The sequence below is a fragment of the Podarcis filfolensis genome (assembly GCF_964270895.1).
Source record: "Podarcis filfolensis genome assembly, chromosome: 8".
Classification (NCBI taxonomy): Eukaryota; Metazoa; Chordata; class Lepidosauria; order Squamata; family Lacertidae; genus Podarcis; species Podarcis filfolensis.
Genome location: NC_139611.1, coordinates 82,654,823 through 82,674,873, shown reverse-complemented (window position 1 = coordinate 82,674,873; position 20,051 = coordinate 82,654,823). Strand labels below are relative to the sequence as shown.

General features: G+C 46.2%; 1 protein-coding gene across 1 annotated transcript in view; it reads right to left on the bottom strand.

Moving 5' to 3' along the window:
- Positions 1-658: 658 nt before the first annotated feature.
- The window catches only part of PTGIR (prostaglandin I2 receptor), a 40,841-nt gene continuing 21,448 nt past the window's right edge, over positions 659-20,051 (bottom strand). The window contains exon 2 of the mRNA XM_083627713.1: positions 659-1,670. Within this exon, the coding sequence (XP_083483839.1) occupies positions 1,419-1,670 (252 nt within the window). The 3' untranslated portion in view covers positions 659-1,418. The remainder of the gene's footprint in view (positions 1,671-20,051) is intronic.

Here is a 20,051-nt window from a genome sequence, read left to right as displayed (position 1 = left end):
TGTTTTGGACTACAACTTCCATCAGACACAGCTGTGCTGTGCTGGCTGGGGCTGATGGGAGTTGTAGGACAGAGACTGGATGGCCATCTGTCATGGATGCTTTAGTTGAGATTCCTGCATTGCAGGGGGTTGGACTAGATGACCCGGTGACCCCTTCCAACTCTATCATCCTAGGTTGGCGAAGGTTTCTTCCATGCTGTGTTTAAAGGTAAAGGGACCCCTGACCATTAGGTCCAGTCGTGGCCGACTCTGGGGTTGCGGCGCTCATCTCGCTTTACTGGCCGAGGGAGCCAGCATTTGTCTGCAGACAGCTTCCGGGTCATGTGGCCAGCATGACTAAGCCGCTTCTGGCGAACCAGAGCAGCGCACGGAAACACCGTTTACTTTCCCGCCAGAGCGGTACCTATTTATCTACTTGTACTTTGACGTGCTTTCGAACTGCTAGGTTGGCAGGAGCTGGGACAGAGGAACGGGAGCTCACTCCGTCGTGGGGATTTGAACCGCCGACCTTCTGATCGGCAAGCCCTAGGCTCAGTGGTTTAACCCACAGCACCACCCGCGTCCCCTATGCTGTGTTTATGTGAGAGTTAAGCCGCAGACTTGCCAGGCCCTGTTTGAGCTCTGTCTGCGTGCATTTTAAAGTACATCCACGCAGGCGTGCTGGATAGAAACTCGCCGCTTTTTATTTCTACACTTTCGAAGATTCACAGTAAAGCTTCACAATCAAACCCTGTGTGCTAATCAGCGCCAGAAGCGTGAAACTGGACAAACTTAATATCCATTATCCGCTTTGGTACGTTAGCAAACAAGGCAGAGCAAGGACTGGCGCAGGTTGCTCAACATGCAGGCTAACCCAAAGCTATACAGTCACATTTATCTTCTCTCTCTCTCTCTCTCCATCCTCTTCCTCTGTTTTGCCCTCTCGGTGCTTGAATTACAGGCGCCCTTTTAATCTGATCTCCAGTCCTTTTTAACCAATGAGGAAACGCAAAGCAGAGCATCCCTATGGAAAGGGGCATCGCTCCCCAGATATAGAGCACCCGCTTTGCATGTTCAAGGTCCCAGGTAGCAGAATCTCCCGGTAGGGCTGGAATTGTCTCCTGTCTGAAACCTTGGAGAGCATCTGCCAATCAGTGTCGAGACATTCCTGAGCTGGACGGACCAACTGGGCACTTCCCGTGTCCTCCTGGAAATTTCCCTATGGGGGATGCCATTGTAGGGGAAAAGAATCTCTCCCCTCCAAAGACCTGCTCCTTCGCCACCACCCGCACCTGCTCCAACCTAACCCCACCAGTTCCTGGATCCTTGTGGAGATGCTCTGCAGGTGGGACATCATTTCAGCTCCTCCTCTGAGTCGTCACCCCGTCCCTCTGCGCCCACTGCCAGGAAGCTCCCCGTCCGTAGGGTGACTTTGGCTCTCAGCATGCGGAATAGTCTTGGAAAGGGATGCCGTCCTGCGTCCCGAGTGTGGCAGATGCTTTCTGCGTCCTGGACCACCAGGGCCACCAGAACTGGGAGTAGAAAAAGTTCCGGATGCTGCGGAAGACGGTTTTGCGGAAAATGATGAACAGCCACGGGTCCACGATGGGGTTGAAGGCACTGAATCGGAAGGCTTTCATGTCCTCATTCTCAATGTGGTCAGGGTTGATGCCCCCAATGTAAGCCCGGATCTGTGGCGGAAGAGAAGAGAGAGTCAGGAGAGGGGGAAAGCAGCACAAGATGTAGGTCATATTATTATGATGGAAGATTGGGAAAAATTATGGAAAACTGATTTAAAATTTACAGATTGTTCCCTATTGAAGGAGAATTGCATGAAGATGATGTACAGATTGTACACGACACCAGTGCAGTTAGGGAAAATGTATAAAACTAGTTCAAATATATGTTGGAAGTGTAAGGAAAAGGAGGGGACATTTTATCATATGTGGTGGGATTGTAATGTAATTTAAAAAATTTGGGAAATGATATACAACGAATTGAAGAAAATGTTCCATTTTAACATTTGTTAAAAAACCTGAAGCATTTTTGTTAGGGATTGTAGGGAAAGATCTGCCAAAAAAGCTGAAAAACATCTCCATGTATGCGACAACGGCCGCGAGAGTTCTAATAGCACAAGGATGGAAGACTGAAGAAACTCCAACTAAAGAATCATGGCAAGAAAAATTGATGGACTATGCAGAATTGGCAAAACTGACATATAAGCTACGGGTCAAGGATAACTGTGACTTTAAAGATGAATGGGAACCCTTTACAAAGTATCTGAAGACGCAACAAAGCGAACTGGACTCCTTGGCTGGGTTTGAATAAACATTCACAAACTTTTTATTGATAATAATCAGCTAAATAGTTTGAGGATCTATAGAACTTTGTAACATACAGAAAACAGCATTCTCAGAGAAATCAAAGACTGGAACTGAGGGAAGCTGGGGGGTGGGGGTGGGGGTGGGTGGGTTTTGTGTGGGCGGGTGGGGGGAGGGAGGGAGGACAAATGGGGAAAAAAATAAGGATGATATGTTTCTGGATAATATGTTTTGTTTTAATTTTGAATAAAAAAAATTAAAAAAGGAAAAGGGGACAGCAGCAGCTGCTTCCAGCCCAGTACCATGTGGGTGCCTGAAAGGAACCCCTGGCTGCTTTGGGCAAGTTCCCTGCCCTCCCTCCCACCTTCTTTGCAAACAGCTTAGTTGGATCACAGCCAGCTAATGCACACAAAATTCTTGGGTTCAATTTCTGACACCTCCAGTTGTACCTCAGGAGGTGAGTGAAGACCCCGGGAAGCCAAGCCAAGCAAGCTATACCTGAAGGAGCGTCTCCACCCCCATTGTTCAGCCTGGACACTGAGGTCCAGCGCCAAGGGACTTCTGGTGGCTCCCTCATTGCGAGCAAGTGAGGTTACAGGGAACCAGGCAGAGGGCCTTCTCGGTGGTGGCACCCGCCCTGTGGAACACCCTCCCACCAGATGTCAAGGAAATAAACAACTATCTGACCTTTAGAAGACATCTGAAGGCAACCCTGTTTCGGGAAGTTTTTAATGTTTGATGTTTTATCGTGTTTTTAATATTCTGTTGGGAGCCGCCCAGGGTGGCTGGGGAAACCCAGCCAGATGGGCAGAGGATAAATAATAAATTAATATTACTATTATTAAGCTACTTGGAGAAAAACGATAAGTGATTTTCATATTAAGTCTGTATTCGACTCATCCCAAACTGGCAAAAGACACGGTTTGGAGGTTTAAAAGGACCAGTACACCTGCCATTTCAGGAATTTCCTTCCTTGCTTCTTCCTCAAATCTGTACACATGTTTGCCATCACCTGTGGCCAATGGGTTCCTGTTTCATGACACCCCCTGAAGCGCATCAGGGAACCAACTCTATATATCTGCAAGGCGGACTGGAGTCAAGAACCATCAACAGGCTGTTTTTAAGGAGTTTCCTCAAATATTTGCAGAGGCAGATCTAAAAGGGAGAGCAAGCCACAGTTTCCCCCACCACACATTAGTCGACACGCTTCGAAGACCCAAGCAGATTTCAAAGAAGGGAGAGGCAAAAACAGAAGGTTTAACAGCGAAGAGCATATAAAAAAGACAAGTCATCTGTGCATTCTGGATCTAACCCAACCCTCGAGTGAATTCAAATTCCTGGTGACAGCCTCATGCACTTCAAGGCATACTTAGAAAATAGTATAATTGCTGAGTATTGTTAACGGAAAAATCTGAGGGCTCCCTTGGACAAAAACAAAGACACCAACCAGGATAACTTGGAGCAAAACAGCAGCCTGTAGGCTTGGCCTTTAGTGAAGACTGTCGCGACAGGATTCCCACCCGCAAGAAGATGAAGCAAAATGGAAGCCCAGAACAAAAGAAGACCCCAACTTTTATTAGTTACTAATCCCTCAATTGCCGATCGCATGGTCGGCGGTTCGAATCCCTGCGGCGGGGTGAGCTCCCGTCGTTCGGTCCCAGCTCCTGCCCACCTAGCAGTTCGAAAGCTAGTGCAAGTAGATAAATAGGTACTGCTTTATAGCGGGAAGGTAAACGGCGTTTCCGTGTGCTGCTCTGGTGCCGGTTCGCTGGAGCAGCTTCGTCACGCTGGCCACGTGACCCAGAAGTGTCTCCGGACAGCGCTGGCTCCCGGCCTCTAGAGTGAGATGAGCGCACAACCCTAGAGTCTGTCAAGACTGGCCCGTACGGGCAGGGGTACCTTTACCTTTTACCTTAATCCCTCAAACTACACCCCTAAGACTACATCACAACTACATCACGAAAAGGAGGGGTTGAGGGAGGAGTTGTGGTGGTAACCTGAGTGTCTTGTCACCTGTCCGGTTCCTCCTTTCCCCCTCCCCATGAGTACTTTCCAGAGGACAAAAGTGAGTTTGCAGTTTCCTGCCCCCAGAGGGAAGAGCTGATCATTGTCCTTTGTTCCAGTCCATGCTGAATCCACTCCCATATGCAAGTTCTTTGTGATCTTGACGGTCTTCTGTCTAGGACCATCAGGGTTGGCATAGCAACTGGGCAGGGCTCCTGTGGGTGTACTGGTATGCTCAAGGATTATGGCTGCCCTGTATCAGACCTTCCCCATTTTATAGTCCTTCCTTCATGGAGTAAAATAAAAGTGGAACAGTGCAGATCCGATGTATGGTTCATGTTCTATGAATTTATAACAGAAGCGTAGTGTATGTCGTGTGTGAGTGTGAGTGTGTGTGAAGTTTGTACAAACTGAATGATTGGGGGGGGGGGGAGTTTTCCTGCAACAGTGTGTAACCAATTTAGGCCCAGATCTTGTTAATTGGCCCAAAGCCCCTCTTCTGATAGAGGGGTGTTTTTTTTGCTCATGAAAGCCCATCGTGTGAACACAGCGCAAATGTTGTTGTTTTCAATTAAAAAGTTGGCAACTCTCACGGTGACCAAACGCTGAGAGTTGTGAAATTGTTCTGAGAGGGAAGTGTGACTGAAACAGAGAAAGTCCCTCCACGCTCTGTGAGCTGCGTGTAGCAATTTGCTTGCGAGGGAGATTTCCTCATGCCTCGAGAATCTTAGGGGGTGAAATATACTCAGAGTCGCAAAGTGATTTCATGTTCTTTATTCAGCTCATAGTGGTGAGGAGGAATGAATGAAAGTCCCCTCAAAGTATCTGCTTTATATACATTATTTACACAATGGGCTGCACATGATTGGCTAATTCTGGAATTCTACTGTAAGCCAATCAGGTTGTGGATTCACTTATATCTGGAGCATGATTGGGTGGTTCCTGCCAACCAATCATACTGCTGCATTGTTCTAGGACCAATCAGACTGCTGCATTCTGAATCCTATTGTTCAAGGACCAATCAGACTGCTGCAGTTTGGATCCTATTGTTCTAGGACCAATCAGACTGCTGCAGTTTGGATCCTATTCAACTCAGTACATAACAGGGGGCCAGCTGTGATCCTTTTGCTGTGGCTTCCGCAAGAGCTCAGTGGAGATCCAGGCGGATGGACCACCCCACTGATGGCTGCAGGCTGTTCCCCTTCTTCCATATCCCATTTCATGACAGAGAAGAGCTGGGGTCTTTAGCCTAGTAGGAATACAGGCTTGCAAGCTTTCGTTGCTCAAACCACTGTGAATCAATTCTAGCTCTAACTGATTCATCACTGTTTCTTTTTTCTTTCCTTTTCCTTTTCAAATAATCTTTATTAGTTTTTCAATTAGATACTCCACATACAAATACTGTATTACATTTTACATTTAGACTTGCTCTTCAGAGCTGACTTCCCTCCTTCCTTCTTCTGGTTTTTTATATCACATATAATTTTATCGCATTATTTTCTTCCATTTTATATATTGTTATTCATTTCCCATATTTGTCCATAGTGTATCCATAAACAAATAAGTCCTCATGTTTATACAATTCTTGTTGTCTGTCTGTATTCATTTACCACTACTGTTGGTTATATTAGCTTCCTTATACATTTTGTTTCTTATTATTTTCATTATCCATCACTTTCCTTAATCTTTCCCGTTATGAGGTTTGTTTCCAATTTTACTGGTTTTACTATTTCATCTTATCTTTCTTATATACAACATAATTTTTTCCTATTCTTTATGAAATGTTTCCTTGCCCTGTTATATATATATGTTTCAATATATGAGTTAAGAGTAAGAATCGTAAAATTGTAGCGCTGGAAGGGACCCCAATGCTAAATGTCATGATGCCATGACATAATTTAAACTATATTACTGTATTTTAAAGGGATGTGGGCGGTGCTGTGTGTTAAACCACAGAGCCTAGGACTTGCCGATTAGAAGGTCGGCAGTTCGAATCCCCACGACGGGGTGAGCTCCCGTTGCTAGGTCCCTGCTCCTGCCAACCTAGCAGTTCGAAAGCACGTCAAAGTGCAAGTAGATAAATAGGTACCTCTCCGGCGGGAAGGTAAACGGCGTTTCTGTGCGCTGCTCTGGTTCACCAGAAGCGGCTTAGTCATGCTGGCCACATGACCCAGAAGCTGTACGCTGGCTCCCTCGGCCAATAAAGCGAGATGAGCGCCACAACCCCAGAGTCGGCCACGACTGGACCTAATGGTCAGGGGTCCCTTTACCTTTACTGTATTTTAATATTTTGTTGGAAGCCGCCAGAGTGGCTGGGGAAGCCCAGCCAGATGGGCGGGGTATAAATAATAAATTATTATTATTATTATCTAGTCCAACCCCTGCAAGGCAGGAATCTCAGCTAAAGCATCCCTGACAGATGGCCGTTCAACTTTCTCTTCCCCCTTCTATTCCTAGGTCATGCGTTGCAATTGCTTCCGCATTCCTGATATGTTAGTGCAACAGTTTGCCAACACATATTTTTATAAAAAACCCCCCAAAAAACAAGAAGTACTCTCAGCACGGGCAGTTTTGAATTTTTTAGCTCTTTAAAAAAATAATAATGTTATTTTACTCCTAGGGTGGTTGTAGAGCCTTTTCTAGATGTCATTCAAGGGCTAAATGTGTGAGCTGGGTATGTGTGAGAGAGGAAAAGCAGTGTCATAGTGGCAGAGATGGAGCCAGTGATTGTAGAATCATAAAAATAGTAAAGTTGGAAGGGACCCCAACGGTCATCTAGTCCAACCCCCCCTGTATTGCAATGCTTAATGGTGAGTTTAATCATGCCTGTGGGGATTTGAATTTGAGCCTTCTCAGTCCTAATCCTAACCCAGCACCACACTCTGCTGCTTTATATACTCCTCCTTCACCATCTCAATAATAATAATAATAATAATAATAATAATAATAATAATAATAATATAATATTTATACCCCACCCATCTGGCTTCCCCAGCCACTCTGGGCGGCTTCCAACAAAATATTAAAATACCATAATACATCAAACATTAAAAGCTTCCCTAAACAGGGCTGCCTTCAGATGTCTTCTAAAAGTCTGGTAGTTGTTGTTCTCTTTGACATCTGCTGGGAGGGCATTCCACAGGGCAGGTGCCACTACCGAGAAGGCCCTCTGCCTGGTTCCCTGTAACTTGGCTTCTCTCAGCGAGGGAACCGCCAGAAGGCCCTCGGACGATGGGGGTGGAGACGCTCCTTCAGATATACTGGACCTTAAGATTTTTAAGACATGCTATTTTCTTAAAATACAATTGATTGGTGAATTGATGGATTGGTGAAATGTAGCTGATTAATTCCCCCAATCAGTTGAAATGCATGCAGCAGAGGCGGGGACAATTTTTCCTCTAGTTTGGAGGTCTCGATTGGCTACTGACTCTTCTGCCTGCCCCTGTGACTTTCCCTTTCCCTGCAGTTGGATGTGCAGATGTTACCAATGGTCTGGTTTACCTCTGCCCCCTCAGACGCTTCCCCTGTTGATTTTCTGCCCCATCGGGCTTCTAGCAGGAGAGCAGGCCAGGTTAAGCGAATTTCTGCTCATTTAGCACCTGTAGACCTGAGGGGGCAGCCTTTCCTGTAATCAACTTTACACTTTCTGGGGGGAATCCATCAAGTTAAAAAGAAGCTCTAGTTGGCAGAATAAGTTACAAGAATATGTGGAAATGGCGCAAATGACCAACAGCCTAAGGGGCAGTTCAAGACAATAATTTGCACAAAAATGGGATAAATACAAGAGATATGTACAAAAATATACCAATGATTTTTCGTCTATGATGGCAGCATTTGAATGACCTTGGATAAAGAAATATAGGAGAAATAAGATTAACGGCACAAATTCTTGTAAGACTGTATTAGAGAATATATAAAGGATAGATTAATAATGGTAGGTACATTGACTATTAGAATAAAAGCATACAACGGGAATTGACAAGAAGTCCAAAGTTTTTATGATATTTTTTGTTAATGCGTTGTTGTTTAGTCGTTTAGTCGTGTCCGACTCTTCGTGACCCCCTGGACCAGAGCACTCCAGGCACTCCTGTCTTCCACTGCCTCCCACAGTTTGGTCAAACTCATGCTGGTAGCTTCGAGAACACTGTCCAACCATCTCGTCCTCTGTCGTCCACTTCTCCTTGTGCCCTCCATCTTTCCCAACATCAGGGTCTTTTCCAGGGAGTCTTCTCTTCTCCTGAGGTGGCCAAAGTATTGGAGCCTCAGCTTCAGGATCTGTCCTTCCAGTGAGCACTCAGGGCTGATTTCCTTAAGAATGGAGAGGTCTGATCTTCTTGCAGTCCATGGGACTCTCAAGAGTCTCCTCCAGCACCATAATTCAAAAGCATCAATTCTTTGGCGATCAGCCTTCTTTATGGTCCAGCTCTCACTTCCATACATCACTACTGGGAAAACCATAGCTTTTACTATATGGACCTTTGTTGCAAGGTGATGTCTCTACTTTTTAAGATGCTGTCTAGGTTGGTCATTGCTTTTCTCCCAAGAAGCTCAAGAAGATTTTTTGTTAATAACTTTTGTTAAATATCTTTGTTAATAACCGCATAAAAATTAGCATAAACACAGCTGAAGCTTAAGGTTTATAACTATGTAAGAAAAGACAAGTATATGTTTGTGTGTGTGTATGATTGAAATCTCACTTTACGAGATGTACTATATATATGTAATGTATTGTAAGACTATTAATAAAGCTTGTTACATTGCAAAAATACCTGAACAACCAATTTACAATATTAAGTCTGTATCTGGGAGTGTCCACAGTGGGGGTGGGGTGGAGGGTGTTTTTGTTTTTTTGCAGGTGTATGAGGAGAGCAGATCCTTCTTTGTGCTTCAGTTCACCCCCAACCTTCCTGCATATAATATAATAAGTTAAATCCAGACCCCAGAGAGGTAGCTTAATGATTCTTGCACCCTGGGATGTTATCACGCAGGAAACCCCCGGCTCCTTCCGCTGCCACAACCGTAATCAAACCAGAAATAATCCCGCCGTGCTTTTATGACGAGGGGGGGTTAATGAGATTGCTAGGTAATTGCAGACCTCGTCATAATTGGATGGCACAAATTAAGGCTGATGACTCCAAGCCTTGGAGCGAAGCAAGGCCTCAGTGTCACCTCTGAGGCTGATGCTCCAGGAAATACAATATTGTATACTTAGTCAAATGACACTCAGATCCATTCAACAGTGTTTGAATTGGGATATGGATTTGTCAGGAGGGAAACATAAAATAGACAGCAAGATTTGCAGCCAGGACCAGAGATTCGGCCAACTTCCTTTCTAAACAAAGCATCTCAGAGTTGCCGTTATACATGCCATTTTATATTTTCAACTCACATCAATCAAAACAGAGATCATGTTCATTTCCCTTTCCTCCCACCCATTTATTTTCAAATTGTAAGGGCTTCCCTCAGTAGGACTGGGGTTTATTGTTCCCCTTAGGTATGTCTACACTACCAATTTAAACCAGTTTCTGACCCATTTAAACTGTACATACTCAACTGAAGAACTTTCAAAACTGAAGTCCTGTGAAGGGGTTACAGATCTCAAAGAGCCCTCACAAAATTACGATTTTGGTCAGGGAGGGGGAGCTGCGACAGTGATGAAGCTCGTTTACATTGGTTTCAAGCTAATTTAAATTTATCGGAAGATACACTCCCTTATCTACTGTGGATAAGATAAAAACACATGCATTTGAAGTGGCAATTGGTCTGATCTAAGGTCCATGTTTCTGAAGGCACCGTGAACAAAAATGACTGGAACTGTTCCAGCTGCAGTTGCATCTTCACAGTCATGATGCAAGCTAGTCAGCGGAACTGGGATTTTAAATTATAAATTATTGGATGGATTTACAGCCTTTCTGCCAAGTCTCCCGGCCCTCCCTGAGGCAGTGTACAGTTTTGTTGTTGTTGTTGTTTAGTTGTTTAGTCGTGTCCGACTCTTCGTGACCCCATGGATCAGAGCACGCCAGGCACTCCTGTCTTCCACTGCCTCCCGCAGTTTGGTCAATCTCATGCTGGTAGCTTCGAGAACACTGTCCCACCATCTCGTCCTCTGTCGTCCCCTTCTCCTTGTGCCCTCCATCTTTCCCAACATCAGGGTCTTTTCCAGGGAGTCTTCTCTTCTCATGAGGTGGCCAAAATCTTGGAGCCTCAGCTTCGGGATCTGTCCTTCCAGTGAGCACTCAGGGCTGATTTCCCTCAGAATGAATAGGTTTGATCTTCTTGCGGTCCATGGGACTCTCAAGAGTCTCCTCCAGCGCCAGAATTCAAAAGCATCAATTCTTCGGCGATCAGCCTTCTTTATGGTCCAGCTTTCACTTCCATACATCACTACTGGGAAAACCATAGCTTTTACTATACAGACCTTTGTTGGCAAGGTGATGTCTCTGCTTTTTAAGATGCTGTCTAGGTTTGTCATTGCTTTTCTCCCAAGCCAGAAATATTACCTCAGGTTAAGAACTTTGCTTCAGGATAAGAACAGAAATTGGGGGGGGGGCAGCGCCAGCAGGAGGCCCCATTAGCTAAAGTGGTGCTTCAAGTTAAGAACAGTTTCAGGTTAAGAATGGACCTCTGGAAAAAATTAAGTACTTAACCTGAGGTACCACTGTACAGCATTTGGGCAAACTCCAGTCTCTGGGTTTTGGGGTAGGGTCGAGTTGGTTTTTTTGACGGCAGGGATAAGGGAGTGTTGTAGAAAACAAGAGTTTGTAGGGAAAGCTTCTACTGTGTTGTGATCTTTGCCCCACTTGGGGTTATTTTAAGGAAGGCAATGAATCACAGAAGGGCAGGCCGGCACGCAAGGGATGGGAAAAGAGGAAAAGCGTTGCAAAAGGAGGATGTGAAGATCAGGCAACATTTGCCTTTCAGCCACTCTGAGATCAGCAGTGAAGATGACGGAGAGCTTCAACTGGAACCTGCTACTTAAGAACAGACAAAGAGCTGCGAAAGAAGAATGGCAGACAGAATTAATGGACTATGCAGAATTGGACAAAACGACAGGAAGGATTCGAAACCTGCAGGACCAGAGATTTACAGAAGATTGGGAGAAATATACAAACTATTTGAAGAGCAACTGCAATCAACAAATAACGTTAGTAGGACTACAAGAAGTTTTATAAGAAGAAATATTGCAAAATAGAGAAAGAAGAGAGACTTTAGTTATGAAATTTAAAGATAACAGTGAAAGTAAGAAATGTATATTAAGTGAATAGGTTGGGAAATTTTCAGACGTGATTGATGGAAGTCCAAAAAATTGTATAAGATGTAAAAGTATGTTTAATTATTTGAAAACGATATGTTGAAAACGAATAAAAAAATCTATAAAAAAAGAACAGATGACGAGCCGGATGGATCAGGCCAATGGCCCATCTAAATCAGATGCCTGTGGGGAACCCACAAGCAGGATCGGAGCACAAAAGCCCTCCTGTGGTTTCCAGCAACTGGAATTGAGAAGTATTGCTGCCTCTGACTGTGGAGCAGAGTCATCGTAGCTTTGTTGTTGTTTAGTCGTTTAGTCGTGTCCGACTCTTCGTGACCCCCTGGACCAGAGCATGCCAGGCCCTCCTGTCTTCCACTGCCTCCCACAGTTTGGTCAAACTCATGCTGGTAGCTTCAAGAACACTGTCCCACCATCTCGTCCTCTGTCGTCCCCTTCTCCTTGTGCCCTCCATCTTTCCCAACATCAGGGTCTTTTTCCAAGGAGTCTTCTCTTCTCATGAGGTGGCCAAAGTATTGGAGCCTCAGCTTCAGGATCTGTCCTTCCAGTGAGCACCCAGGGCTTATTTCCTTCAGAATGGAGAGGTTTGATCTTCTTGCAGTCCATGGGACTCTCAAGAGTCTCCTCCAGCACCAGAATTCAAAAGCATCAATTCTTCGGCGATCAGCCTTCTTTATGGCCCAGCTCTCACTTCCATACATCACTACTGGGAAAGCCATAGCTTTTACTATACAGCTAGTAGCCATCTCCTCCTCCATGAATTTGTCTCTTTCTCTTGAGGATTGAATAAATTATGGAATTATGATTTCACAAAACTGGAAGACTGGAGAAATACAGTGGTACCTCGGGTTAAGTACTTAATTCATTCCGGAGGTCCGTACTTAACCTGAAACTGTTCTTAACCTGAAGCACCACTTTAGCTAATGGGGTCTCCTGCTGCTGCCGTGCCGCCGGAGCCCAATTTCTGTTCTTATCCTGAAGCAAAGTTCTTAACCTGAAGCACTATTTCTGGGTTAGCGGAGTCTTTAACCTGAAGCCTATGTAACCTGAAGCGTATGTAACCTGAAGCGTATGTAACTCAAGGTACCACTGTACCAACTAAAGAACAATGGCAAGAGAAGCTGATGAACTATGCAGAACTTGCAAAAATGACAGACTAAGAGAAAAAGACAACAGTGACTTTGAAAAAGAATGGGAACCATTTATATTGTGTTTGCAGAAACAAAGAAAGTTGATAGACTTGATGGCAGGATTTAAATAAACACTCACATTATTAGCATTAGAAAATGTGTGGAAGATAGAGAAATAGGATGGTGTGTTTTATTTTTAAAGGTTTTATGTTTTAAGGTTTGATCTTGTTGTATAAATATGTTACTAGTATTATTTTTTTTTAGGAAGTAGCAAAGTGGGTGAAAGGAGAAACAAACCAGAAATGGAAGTTGGGGGAAGTCCAGAAGGGGAGGGGGGAAGGAATGTATCGTAAATGTTATAGATATAAGATGTATGTAATGAATGAAAAAGGAAAATGAATAAAATGTTTAAAAAGAAGAGAAAGAATTTGTCGCTTTTAAGCCATCCAGGTGGGTGGCCATCTTTGCCTCCTGTGGCAGGGAGTTCCATAGATTATGCGCTACATGAAGAAGCACTCTCTCTTTTCTGAATCTTTCAACATTCAGCTTCACTGGAGGTCCATGCGTTCCAGAGAGAAGGGGATGGACTTCTCTCTATCCATCCATCTCCGTGCCATGCCAGATTTTTGTAATCCTCCACCACTTGCACTTGCAAAGTGTTCAACTTCTAAGAAAAAAAAAGGAAGGTGCAGGGGCCAAGCCTGTGCCCCCAACACATCGCCCCATATTTAATTTATTTACTTTCAGCACTTTCAGCCTGCTCTTCGTTGTAGCAAATGAACAACATCACAGCATGTAATACCAATGAGACAAGTTTAAAATAAGAGGAAAAGAAAGGGTAAAAACCCAGCCAACCATATAACCCAATGGCAAAACGTTGTTTATACAATTGCTTTAGGACCCTCCTTTTCACAAACACTGGGGTCTGGGTAAGCAGGTGCTGTTGGTCTAAATGTGGCGGAAACTGGGCAGCAGAAAAGAATGCTAAAATCAGGAACGAACACATTTTGGAGATGTGGCCTCTCAGTGCAGCTTACATGACTCAGCGGCGCATCAGTGCCCCCCCGATCTGCACATGCCACAAACCACATGCTTTAGTGCTCAAATAAAGGGACATTTAAGTCCAGTCGTGAACGACTCTGGGGTTGCGGCGCTCATCTCACTTTACAGGCTGAGGGAGCCAGCGTTTGTCCACTTCCACAGACAGATTTTCCAGGTCATGTGGCCAGCATAACTAAGCCGCTTCTGGTGAAGCCAGAGCAGCGCACGGAAACGCCGTTTACCTTCCCTCCAGAGCGGTACCTGTTTATCTACTTGAGCTTTGACCTGCTTTCGAACTGCTAGGTTGGCAGGAGCAGGGACCGAGCGACGGGAGCTCACCCTGTCGCGGGGCCTTGAACCGCTGACCTTCTGATTGGCAAGCCTAAGCGCACAGTGGTTTAAACCACAGTGCCACCCACGTCCCCAGTGCTCAAATAGCGCCTGGCAAATCTGTGGTTTAACTATTGTGTAAACACACCGTGGCAGCTGTGCTGTCTGGGGCTGATGGGAATTGTAGTCCAAAACACCTGGCAAAGTCCGGCTTAAAGCATGGTTCTGTAGCTGGTAGACGCAGCACTCGATTCACCCTGCGACATCCACCCTCTTGCCAGTAATTCCTCCCAGAACAAAATCAGTTGTGGAATGAGAAGGTAGCAGATGAATGCCCCTCCATTCTGCCTCTCTGACCTATATGTGAATGACAGGTAGACACGACCTCATTTCCCTGAATCCTTTGGGAAAAGACGCCCAGATGATGCTGTCTGGGCTTTTTCCTGGTCTGTTCTGTTCTGCTTGCTGCCTAATTGATTTTTGGTTTCTTGTTCCTCGTTTCTCATTTCTGCAGGGCTTTGGGTTTGTCTATTTTCTTTTTGTTTTTTGAACAGATGAGCTGCATCTTACGAATTATGCCTGAGGGTGGCTTCAGCAGTCAAAAGCATCAAAACAAATACCATATTTTTTGCTCTATAAGACTCACATTTTCCCTCCTAAAATGTATGGGGAAATGTGTGTGCGTCTCATGGAGCGAATGCAGGCTGCGCAGCTATCCCAGAAGCCAGAACAGCAAGAGGGATTGCTGCTTTCACTGTGCAGCGATCCCTCTTGCTGTTCTGGCTTCTGAGATTCAGAATATTTTTTTTCTTGTTTTCCTCCTTCAAAAACTAGGTGCGTCTTGTGGTCTGGTGCGTCTTATAGAGCGAAAAATACGGCATATACTATCCTCAGATATTTCAGATATAGAAATAGGGACCATTCTCTTGTGTATTTAGAAAATGCACAACCTTTTATGTTATGGGATGGTCTCTCTCTCTCTCCCTCCCCCCCCCACTCACACACACCCTCCTGCTGAATGCTCTAGTAGAGTTGCGTGAATCTATTAATTTTGATTTCTCTCGATTTCTGGTTTTCCCAGTCTAAAGTTCAGTTCTCCACATCAGCTGAGATTCCGATCCCTGCAATGCTGGGGTTTGGGGCTAGATGACTCTTTGGGTCCCTTCCAAATCTGCAATTCTATAATTCTATGAAAATCACACTTAGAAAAATGATAGCACTTCAGCTGCAGCATGCACACTTTGTGGTGCCTTAGTGACATGCGCTCACCTGCATTTGCAGGCGCACTAAGGTCGAAATGCTTCCGGAGCCGGCTGAGGGGGTCAAAATGAGATCCCTTTCAACTCTGGGGGAAAGGGAGGGCTACAAGCAAAGCATCCTGTAAAAATGTATTCCCCTCTCTTTCTCAAGCAAAGCAGGAACAAATTACAGGCAGCGTTTTAATCTGGGACAGGTAGCCTAAAACAGGGACAGTTCAAATATTTTAGAAATCCAAATTTAAAATGCACCGGTGAAAACAGCCAATGTAGCTGTAATGGCTTTAGGGGTTGCTTGTGCGTAAGTTACCGCCACTCTGGGCTAGGTTGCCTGGTTAAACCGTTTCTCGCTGGACAGCCATCCCCTCCGTGGCTGTTCAGTCGCTGGCAGAATCCATCAGTGAGCGTTTCTTGAACCTCTTCCAGCAAAGAAGTTCTTTGACGCCAAGTCACCGCCTACTTTCCCTGCGCGGAAGTCTTCTGCGCAGGGTGGGTGTGGGCAGCGGAGGACCTGTGCTCTCCTCGCTGGTCTCCTGCGAAGAGTCCTGGAGCCTCCTCTCTGCTTCCCCCATCGGCCCCCCTCCATCCCTGGTGTTGCGCTGATTTTCTTCCCCAGCCGGAGACCTGCCTCTCTCCCTGCTTGGCCCCTCTCCAGCATCGCTGTGGAGCCTCGCCTCCTCCGCTAGTTCCGATGGCAGTTCCCTGACAGTAGCCAAGTAATTCAGAACTGCGCCAAACTCAGAAGAACATAAGGAAATCTTGCTGGAGGCAGAGCCGAGCCATCGTGACTAGTAGCCATCAATAACCCTGTCTGAACTGGACTAATTCTCCTTGAGGTGCTTTCTAAGTGATCCATGCGATGGTCACCTCCAGGCTTGACTACTGTACTTCGCTCTATGCGGGGCTGTCCTTGAAGCTGTCCTAGAAACTCCAGCGGGTGCAGAATGCAGCAGCGAGGCTCCTCATGGGGTCCCTGCCATGGGAGCATATTCACCCAGTGCTTTTCCAGCTGCACTGGCTCCCGGTGGAGTACAGGGTCAGATCAGTGGCGTAGCGTGGGGGGTGCAGGGGGGGCCGGCCGCACCGGGTGCAACATCTGGGGGTTAGGGCAAATCCACGGGTTAGGGGGCGCAAATCCACGGGTTAGGGGGCGCAAATCCACGGGTTAGGGGGCGCAAATTACTTGCCTTGCCCTGGGTGCTGACAACCCACGCTACGCCACTGGGTCAGATTTAAGGTGTTGGCCCTTCACGGCCTAGGACACTCGTACCTACGGGACCGCCTCTCCCGGTATGCCCCACGGAGGACCTCAAGGTCCATAAATAGCAACACCCTAGTGGTCCCGGGCCCTAAGGAAGTTAGATTAGCCTCAGCCAGAGGCAGGGCCTTTTCAACTCTGGCCCCAGCCTGGTGGAACACTCTGCCTCATGAGACCAGGGCCCTGCAAGATCGGATTTCTTTCCGCAGGGCCTGTAAGACAGAGTTGTTCCGCCTGGCCTTTGGCTTAGAGCCAATTTGATTCCCTCCCCCTCTTTCTTTTTCCTTTTTCCTTTCTCCTCCTGCGATGAGGTTTCAATATTTTAATGTTGTATTTTAATTTTGTTTTTAAGTTGTATTCATTCACTTTGTTTTAATTATTGCTTGTTAGCTGTCCTGAGCCCGGCCTTGGCTGGGGAGGGAGGGGTATAAATAAAAATTGTTGTTGTTGTTGTTGTTAAACTCCACCCAGGAAGTGGAGAGATGGGCCTCCTCTGTCAGCTCTCGTCCCGAGGTCTCTGGGTCCCTCAGACGCCTTGTGGGAAAGTGCACAATATCTCTGACTGCTAAACACACGCGAAAGAAATAAGGCGAAGTAACCACAAAGCATTCTGTAGAATTGCCTTTCCCCCCAAATTATCATCTGAATCTAGAACAGGGAAGCACTTTCAACCTTGGCCTCTCCTTGCCGTGTCAAAAAGCTGCTTTCTGCCCTGCTGAAACCTGAAACCGCACTTATGCTCAATGTGCAGAAATGAAGCAGGCGCAAGCCTCCATCTGATACCACGCAGCACCGCCTCGGTTCTGAACCCACGACACTTTGCTCCTTAACCGCCCTGGATTGGTGGTGAGAGCGGCTGTGGCGGTTCATCGGCAAGCGGAGACGGGCTCTTTGCAACACGCCCAGAGACCTCCTTGCCCTTGCCGTCGCTTGGCATGAGAGATGTGGCACTGAAAGCAGGACGTATGGTCCTATTGCTGCTGAAATTTGGCCCTGCTGCAGGGATGCCCCCCTGCAAGGTCCACTCAAGGAACAGCAGCCCCTGCAAGCACAGCCTGTCCTTTGCCAGGCTGATGGCAGAGAGCACCCTTCTTTGCATTCCGCCACGTGGCACTAGCAAACTCTGCAATCGCCACTGGCATCTTGAGCCAGGGTCCTTGTGTGCGGCGGTGCCTGCAGGCCTTTCAGCCCGGGCTCCTTATCGCCCGCCTGTTGCACAACCCTCTGTCCACGCCCGGTTGGCATCCTCAGCTGTTTCAACAAAGCCCTGCCCTGCCCCTTTCTTGTTGCCACAGTAATGCAAAACAATCCTTCAACAACCCCGATTTGGGCCGGATACCCCACCGTGGGTGGTTAGAACTGCCTGGCATTTTATGGGCGATGGATGCAAGCTGTTCTGTATTCAATATATGTATACATTTTATGGCTATTTCACATGTAGTATACAGCAGGCAACAAAAGTACCAGCTCGCCTGCCCTTTCTCGGAAAGATGCGTAACAGCAGTCTAAAGTTTACGATGCATACGAAAGTCTCTCGGCCCATAAGTCTCTCCAGATATTTCTGTGGTTCTGGAGAGATGTTGTCTCCATTGATCGTCTCATATAGGAGATAAATGAATGCCTGGTGTTATAAAAGGGTAAAGGACTTAGCTTGCTTCTGACCATGCTAACCTGGCATCTGAGAGCGCACCGTGTGTCTGTCGACAGGCCAGCATTTAGCAATTTCTAAATGAGCAGCTACCAGCAAAAATGTCAGCGTCTCCCAGTGAGATAATTGTTGGTTCATCTATTATTCCTAGCAAGGCTAACAAAGGAGTTGGATTTGTATTTGTTTTAAATTCTAAAGACAAAAGTGGGGGGTGCATTAACCCCGCCTGGTAAACAGAACCCGGGGTGTCTTTCTCTTTAATCCCAAATAGATGGGCAATGGTTTGGGTTGCTCAGCTCTGTGTGTGTGTGCGTGTGCCAGTGGGGGGGGGGGGAGAGACTGTCTGTACATGTTCAGTGGTGTTAACACACACAAAAATGTAATAAAAAAATTCCTTAGAGACCAACTATGTTTGCTATTGAGGTGCTACTGGAAGGAATTTTTAAATTTTCTTTGGACTATGGCACACCAACACGGCTACCTAAAAGGTAAAGGTAAAGGGACCCCTGAGCATTAGGTCCAGTTGTGACCGATTCTGGGGTTGCAGCGCTCATCTCGCTTTATTGGCCGAGGGAGCCGGCGTACAGCTTCCGGGTCATGTGGCCAGCATGACTAAGCCGCTTCTGGCGAACCAGAGCAGTGCACGGAAACGCCGTTTACCTTCCCGTCAGAGCGGTACCTATTTATTTACTTGCACTTTGACGTGCTTTCGAACTCCTAGGTCGGCAGGAGCAGGGACTGAGCAACGGGAGCTCACCCTGTCAGGGGGATTCAAACCGCCGACCTTCTGATCAGCAAGTCCTAGGCTCTGTAGTTTAACCCACAGTGCCGCCCGCGTCCCTATCTGTAACAAAAAAATGTGTTTGCTTTGCTGTTGCATCACTTGTTCCAAGACTGCTGCCCTGGGCATCTGGGAGAGGAATGGTGGGTATAAATTAAATTACTACTAAAATAATGTTTTGAACAGTTCCTATTTTTGTCTGTTAAGCCACCTTAAGTCCTGTCAGGGGGAAAGGAAGGAAAAAAAGAAAGAAAGAAAGAAAGAAAGAAAGAAAGAAAGAAAAAAAAAAGAAAGAAAGAAAGAAAGAAAGAAAGAAAGAAAACTACTACTACTACTATTATCATTATCACTGCAGAAAGATTCTGAGCTGCTTCTTTATAATAATAATAATAATTTATTAGTTATACCCCACCCATCTGGCTGGGTTTCCCCGGCCACTCTAGGCGGTTTCCTACAAAAGATTAAAAATACATTAAAACATCAGTCATTAAAAACTTCCCTAAACAGGGCTGCCTTCAGATGTCTTCTAAACATCAGCTGGGAGGGCATTCTACAGGGCGGGCGCCACTACCGAGAAGGCCCTCTGCCTGGTTCCCTGTAGCTTCGCTTCTCGCAGGGAGGGAACTGCCAGAAGGCACTCGGATCTGGATCTCAGTGTCCAGGCAGAACGATGGGGGTGGAGATGCTCCTTCAGATATACTGGGCCTTTGAGGCCATTTAGGGCTTTAAAGGTCAGCACCAACACTTTGAATTGTGCTCGGAAACGTACTGGGAGCCAATGTAGGTCTTTCAAGACCGGTGTTATGTGGTCTTGGCGGCCGCTCCCAGTCGCCAGTCTAGATTTGCTTTATTCAAATCAAACCACAGAAATCTCCAGGGTGATGTCAGGGGTGCGTGACACAGTTCAAATTCTCGGGAGCCATAAAGACCCAGTTTTAAAAGAGCTATCCCCATACGGATGAAAGACTAAATCTAAAATTCCTGGTACTGGCCCAGAGGTTTTAAAGCAACCCAAATTTTCACAGGCCAGAGA